Genomic DNA, 6965 nt, shown 5'->3' with positions numbered 1-6965 from the left:
GGAACCTAAACTCCTCCCAAAGAAACTTATTCCACTTTTGGATAAGTCTGTTTTTTCTCACAGTTCCAGATTTTCCTATTTGCAACTTCTACCTCTTACTCCTGGTTCTGTCCTCTGGTGCTTTTCTTTACTTACATGTTTCATGTATCACTCATCTTTTTTCCAGGATAAAAGTTCCCAGTTCCTTCAACTATGTTCTTGAGCCCTTTGCCTCAAGTTGTCTTCCTTTGGACATTCTAGACTGCTTTTTTCCTTGTTAAATATGGCATCCGTAAGTGAACACAGTATTTCTGCTATTGTATGACTAGGGGAGAGTACAATAGACACTATCTTCTCCCAGCCCAAGACTCCAAACTTCTTTTCACACAGCCTAAAATTATCATAGCATTTTGGGGGAAGGGGTTCACATTAAAATTGCAATTCAGGAACCTCCTTAGTTGTTTTTAATATAAATAGCTATCTGGCTAAACCCACATCTTGTACTTGTGAGGTTCATTTTTTTAACCCACATGTAAGACTTTATGGAAATGAAATTTTATTCAATGTGGCCCAACATTTTAGCCTATAATCTTTTTTTTTTCATGACTCCACTCATATGTCCTAATTCTAATTGATCCCTTATTTATTACTCTTCTGCATTAGTCATTGCCCCAACTCATCTTCCCTCTACCCTTCTGGTTCTGCTTCCCATTTATAATTCTTTCGCATTATCCCATTGTTCCTTGGGTATACCTTGTCCCCCTCCATCCCAATGTGGACATCTAAATTTCCATCCTTTAAAAATGATTCCTGCCTTGCTGCTCCATCAGTGGATGGAGTAATCTATATTTAAACTGAAAAATAATTTTCGAAGGATTGAGGTAGGAAGAGGGAACTTCTCTCTACCGAGCCTATACTGTGATAGGCTGGGATTCATAAGAAATGAAAGGCAGGGTCAGATAAAAGAGGAAGGGACTTAGGACAAAAGGATCAGAAACAGATTTAGCTGAAAGTTATAGAAACAGGGGTGATGACATCAGGGTCAGAAGCAACTAGGCAGAATCAGTAGCATCTAAGTGTTCATAATAGAACTATGTCATCTGGATGGAAGTTATTCAGTCTTACTCTAAACCTCTGTTGCTTTGGCCCTGATCCAGTGCCAGTACAATGGGAGCTAGGATTTTGGAAGAAACTGATGGGAGAGGGCTCCCATCTAGTAGCTATATAGGTAGGGTCATCTTACCCCATAAGTCACTTTTCTATTGAGTCTCAAAGATGGAGGTGGAGTGAGAGACAGATGTTTTTTATAATTTAGTAGAAAACACATTGATTTGAGACTCAAAGGACCTGGATGTATGTCCTGACACTAGCTATGTGCCTATGGCAATGCAATTAAGTAAGCTCTCTGAGCCTCAGATTCTTCATTTGTAAAATGGGGACAAAGCTTCCATTTCTAAATTGACAGGAAAAGCACTTTGTAAACCATAGAGTGCCATAGGGATGTGAGCTCCTACTATTATTCTGCAAAGGACAATTTTTCTCTAAGGACATCACAGCTTGGGAAAACTTACCGGTCTAGGGTAATGACCAAAGAAAGCTATGAAGTGTCTTCTGAGGGGTCTCATAAATTTGTATCTATTAAGTATAACTTTGCCTGAAGGCAGAGGGATAGACTAGCTGTGTCTTAAGAGGTTCTGTCTAGCTCTGTGGTCCTATGAGCTAATTTTGGTTAATCATGTTAAGTATAGGGGCTGATTCTCTAGGGGGAGGAGGGAGTGACTGCTCCCCTTCTTCACCCGAACAGGACAGTCATGCTTACTCCCATAGGTGCCCTACCAAACAAGCCTTCGATCATGATGCCAGCCGTGTCAGGGTCTTCTCCCCCACTGCCAGCCCAACTAAAGTCAGAAAGCAATGGCTCCAGTCCTACCCTCCCTCACCTTTTGCAGAGGGAGAAGGGAAGGGGAGGGTGAGGAACGGAAGAACTGACTTTTTCTCCATTTGAATCCTGGTTGGGAGTTCCTGATGTCCAAATTGGGGGATAGATGTGATTTGGGGAGGCAGAAAGAGAAAACTGGTGAGGAAAAAGGGACCTTCCACTCATGACTGGGATATAGGGAGACAGGGAAGAGTGACACCTGAGGCGGGTTTCCCAGGTATTCTCAGCAGAGTCAGTGGGTTTGAGGAGAGAAGTGGGATTGGGAGACCGAGGTACCATTGATCTTTTTTTTTTTTTTTCTTTAAAAAGTTACTGTGGTCATTAGTCAGGAACTAAGCATATCTGTTGGGATGGGGAGCCATGGGGCTCCCAGGGGAGGTGTAGGAGCACAGGGAGAGCAAATTTGTGCTGTGGGGGAGAGCCAGGTTTCCAAGTGGGTGACAGACAAGGGGAAGGGGAAGAGCAGTGGTTACACCAGGCTTCGGGAACCACTGGAATACCTCCTTTGCTGGAGCAGAGAGCCCGGGGGGCAGTACTGATGTGGATGGTTGTAAGGGGGAGGCGGTGGGGGCAAGGGGGGCTGGTGGATGATCTTGACGGGGGTGGCAGGGCCCCGAAGGGGAGTGGAGCTGCAGGAGTCAGAGGAGGAGGCGTAACAGGTGAGCGCCTGGCTCAGGAGGGGCTCCATGCGGGCCAGGCATGGCTTGTCCAGGACAATGACTTTGACAATCTGCTGGCACTGCACCAGGGTCCCTGGGGGGGTGGGTGGCGGTGGCGGCAGCAGGTCCCTTGGGGAATTAGGAGGCAGGCCTGGCGATGATGGCGGCGGCGTTGGCAGCGGCACTCCCCTCTCGGGCCCCAGCCTGGAGTTGTGCTGATACGTTTGAAGCCTGTTGTGAATTGACACCTAGTTTAGAAACAGCCAGAGAAGCATGACATGTTACATGACCAATTCCCAGCTGCTAGGACTGGCTACCCTAAGCCTCCACCCCTGCCCGCCCCCCAGCCCCATCCTGCCACTTCTGCCCCGCCATTTCCCCGCTGCCCTTGGAGTCAGAAGATTTCAGTTTAAGGACAGGTTTTGCTTCTTACTAACTGACTGAGCTTCATCAAGTCTCTTCTCTCAAGGTCTCATTTTCCCCACTGTAAAAACCAGGGGTTGGATCAGAATTCGTGTCTCCTCCAACATAGAAATCCTACCTATGATCCTTCCTTCCTTTGTTCCTTTACTATTTTTAAGGTAGACTGGCTTGAGATCAAAGTTCCAATCCTGATTTTCCCATAGGAAGTCACTGTAATATAATCCTCCCCCCAGAAAAAACCCTGTCCTGGAAGTCAGGTGACTTAGACTATAGTCTCAGCTTTGCCCCTTTAAAAGGCTGTAAGGCTCTGGGCAAAGCTCTCCCCGCTCAGAGTCTCACTTCTTTCTTTATCTGTGACATAAGAGGGCTGGACTAGGGCCTTTCCAAAGTTATTTTAAACTGTAAATCCTAACACCTTGTCATGTGGTCTTGGCCATATGACTGAGCCTCTTAAAATCAATTTCTCTCCCCCTCTTTGCCTTCCCCAAAAAGGGCTCGTCATTCCAGCCTCCCATCCAGTCGCACAAAGGTGTCAAGATGAAAAAGGAGGGCAGATGTATGGATGGTGTTTGAGCCTGTCAAAGTTCCCCTGTGTTTGAGCCAAGAAGGACCTACAAATCACTACGAGCCTGGCACCCAGATTTAATTAATTTATTTAGCACTCTCCCTACATGCACACTCTTCTCACACTCATCAGGAACAAGATAGATTAATTCCCAAAGCAGAGTCTGATTTGTGATTTTTAAAAATTCAAATAGAGAACTCTCATTTAAGGCTCAATTGATCCTGGACTGATTTGTTTAATTAGATGATGGGTTACTGAGGGGAAAAAAAGGTGTCTCCCAGAGGTAGTGAAAAGAGTACTAATATTAGGAGGTCCAAGTTTAAGCTCCAGCTCTTTTGCTTATCTTGGGCAATCATTTAATAACTGGATTTAATATAATACTTTAAAGTTTGCAAAAACATTAATTTTTCTCATAAAAATCTCCAAATAGTCCTTTGAGTCAAGTACTATGAGGATTTTTATTCCCATTTTATAAATGAGGAAACTGAGGTTTAACAAGGTTAAATAATTTACCCATAATCTGAACCTCAGTTGCCTTATTTGTGAAATGAGTACGTGGTATCATATTATCTACAATTTTAAGATTCTAAGCAAATTAATGAAGGGAAAATTTCCATTATCTATTGAGTTAGATGGTCCAGTTTGTAGTCTTCCTCCAGATAGACAATGTGGATTAAAAGGTGAAGAGAGAGAAGAGGGAAAAAAATTGGCCAATGGGAAATTCTGAGATTTCCTGTGCTGTCTCCAAATAAGTCAGCTTGATTAAGGGCCCTTATATCTCTGATACCTGATATCTTTATTCAACTCATGTCTCAGGTACATTTCTTGGTAAGATAATGTTTCCTCTAGGTTGTCCTGCCTGAGCACAGCAGCCCCAAGATAGGGGTGGGAAGAAGGTGTCCCTGGTTTTATGAAGAAGTTAGGCTCATGATGTACCTAGCCCAGGCTCTGAGCCTTAGGTTCCTAGCCTCTGTACCTTTAGATGTCTATCACCTCCCACTAGAGCTCTTCCTCTCTTTTCTATCTCCAATGAATATTTTTTGTCATTTTCTTTTCTACATGGACAACCCCTAACAACTACTTCCATCCAATCTCTCATTCTTGTTTTTCAATATCCAGTCCTTTTCCTCCAGCAGTGTTTTCTGACTTTAAGACTTGCCCCAAATGGCAGGGAAGTTTCTCCAGTTAGTTACTTTACTTGGAAATACCCTAAGACCAACCATATGGTAAGAAGTCAAGCCTGCTTTGTGTTGCAGTCCTTTAAGATTCTCATGGCTTAGAGAGTTATTTGTTTGTTTTTAATCACTACAACTGTTTTGGAGGAGGACAACAAACTCATCTCTCCCTATTGGAAACACCTTCCAGGATGAGACAGCATCTATGAAGGAAACTGGACTCTGATGCCAGAACACTAGGTAGAGCTTCAGGAAGCTTGAGTCCTTGCTACTCCTTCTCCTTAGATTTCTCAGCTGACTGCTCACACTAAGAAAAATTTAATAGGACTCTGCTGCAGTCCCGCCCTGCCCTCTTCCTCCACTTCCCTTTTACTCATAGATCTTCCTTATCCTTTCTTTTCCTTGCATTTCATGAATGTCTTCTCCTAATATTACTCTTTCCTGATTTGCCTTCTCTTTACTCTTTCTGAACTCTTATGATCCCTCAATTGCTCCTCTTCCATCTTTTCTTAGATTTCAAGAATGCATCCTCAAGTAAGGTTGACATGACTTTTCAGAGAAGCAACCACCATCTATTCACCAATACCCTATCCAGTCATTTCATCCATTTTTGATAGCTGGTAAATGGAAGGCAAGATGACTCATCCATTGAAAGCAAAACTCCTTAAGAGACCTCATTGACTCAACTACCCACCCCCCAACACTCTCCCCTCCTCACTTCCCTGATGATAAAAGAAAAAAAAAAGAAAGAAAGTCAAGATGAAAGATGGGTAGCAGGTAAGAATAGCTCAGAGAAGATGGAGAAGCGCCTGCCAGAGGGAATCGGCCAGGTAATGAGAAGGGAGGGCAGAGGATGAGGGAGTTTGGTGGTGGTGGTGGAAACCAACTGGCAGGCCATGGGGGCAGCAAGGGCAAGACTCTGCATAGGAAGAAAGAGGCTAGCAGGGGCCCTGGAGCTGGCTGAGGGAGATGGGCAGCCTTGCAGATAGTCACATGGCCCTTTAGGGCAGACCTAGGGGGTAAGAACTAAGTACCTGTTGGATTTTTCTCTCTGGGCAGGTCAGACTGTATGTGATCTGTAGGTGGGACTGACAGAACAGATGGTGGAGTTGGGAACTTGTGTTTATCTGCAAGGCTAGGCAATGGGCAGCTGCAGAGATGCAAGGGGTAGATGGAATACCCACTCTGGGAGGGGGAGAGCTTGTCAGCAGCTGGGGCTGGAAGCTCCTCTTGTATAAAGGTGTCTCCTTCAGAAAAAGGTATGGGGGGCAGAAAGAGGCATGTGGCAGGCTGGGGGTCAGGAACCCGAAAGGTAGCCATATTCTACTGGGACATCCCAGAGATGAGGCAGGGTCAGGCAATATATCCTCCCACATATCTGTCCTGGAGAGGCAGAGCATCTCCCAGTCTGTTTGGAATAGCAGGGGAGGAGCGATTGTTTGGGGACAGGAATCTTTTGATTGTTGGCTTTGGAATGAATGGAAGTCCCTTCTGATAAAAAGAGATGGAGGGCAGGCAGCTTTCCATAGTAGGACCAGCAGAGTCAGACGATCTCTGCCCAGCAAGTTGGGAGAAAGCTTCGATGCTAGACCCCAAGCTCGAATTTCTAGAGCCAATACTTTAGGACCGATGTTACCCTGAAAAAGTATTATTGGGACAAGGCAACGGCCAGACGCTAATGCTTCCCTGAACCTCTCTACCCTCCCTCCTCCCAAGAAAATCCATATTTCTCTGTTAACCACTTCCTTTATCCTCCAGGAGAGTACTTTCCTTGGAGAAGGGGCCATGGGGGGGGGGGAGGATAGCAAAACTTCCAGGTGAGAAACTTTCAGATAAAAACAAGTGGGAACCTCCAACCTGGCCCCTGGCCTTTGCCTTCCTCGGGGTCAATAGTTACTAACTTGGCAAAATCCAGTCCTTAAGAAACTGGTCCCTGGAAGGCTGATCTACTTTTCTGGAGGTGATTACTCATGGATGAGCACAGACTCCCTTTTCTGGAGATGGGGGGAAGGATAAGGGATCACCTAGAAGTATCTGGAAAGTCAGGCAGTAGGAGAGTCTGAGAGAAGGACCTTCGGGGTTCTGGGGGAAAAGAAACATTCTGGGATGGGAGGAGAGCAGCAGTGGTGATGAAGTCTGCCTGCTAGGGAATCAGGCTTGGTAGGAAGCATCCTCATGGGAGAGCCTAGCAGCTCCATTTCCATGGGGTTAATCTGGGAACTCAG

At 45.3% G+C, this 6965-nt stretch overlaps 1 protein-coding gene across 1 annotated transcript in view; it reads right to left on the bottom strand.

Moving 5' to 3' along the window:
• Positions 1-1266: 1266 nt before the first annotated feature.
• IQSEC3 (IQ motif and Sec7 domain ArfGEF 3) overlaps positions 1267-6965 on the bottom strand; it is a 156422-nt gene continuing 150723 nt past the window's right edge. Inside the window, 1 exon segment of the mRNA XM_074269310.1 lies at positions 1267-2825. Within this exon segment, the coding sequence (XP_074125411.1) occupies positions 2388-2825 (438 nt within the window). The 3' untranslated portion in view covers positions 1267-2387.

This window comes from Sminthopsis crassicaudata, chromosome 5 (assembly GCF_048593235.1).
Source record: "Sminthopsis crassicaudata isolate SCR6 chromosome 5, ASM4859323v1, whole genome shotgun sequence".
Taxonomy (NCBI): domain Eukaryota; kingdom Metazoa; phylum Chordata; class Mammalia; order Dasyuromorphia; family Dasyuridae; genus Sminthopsis; species Sminthopsis crassicaudata.
Note: the sequence above shows the minus strand (reverse complement) of the source record. Positions and strands in the feature narration are given on the sequence as shown.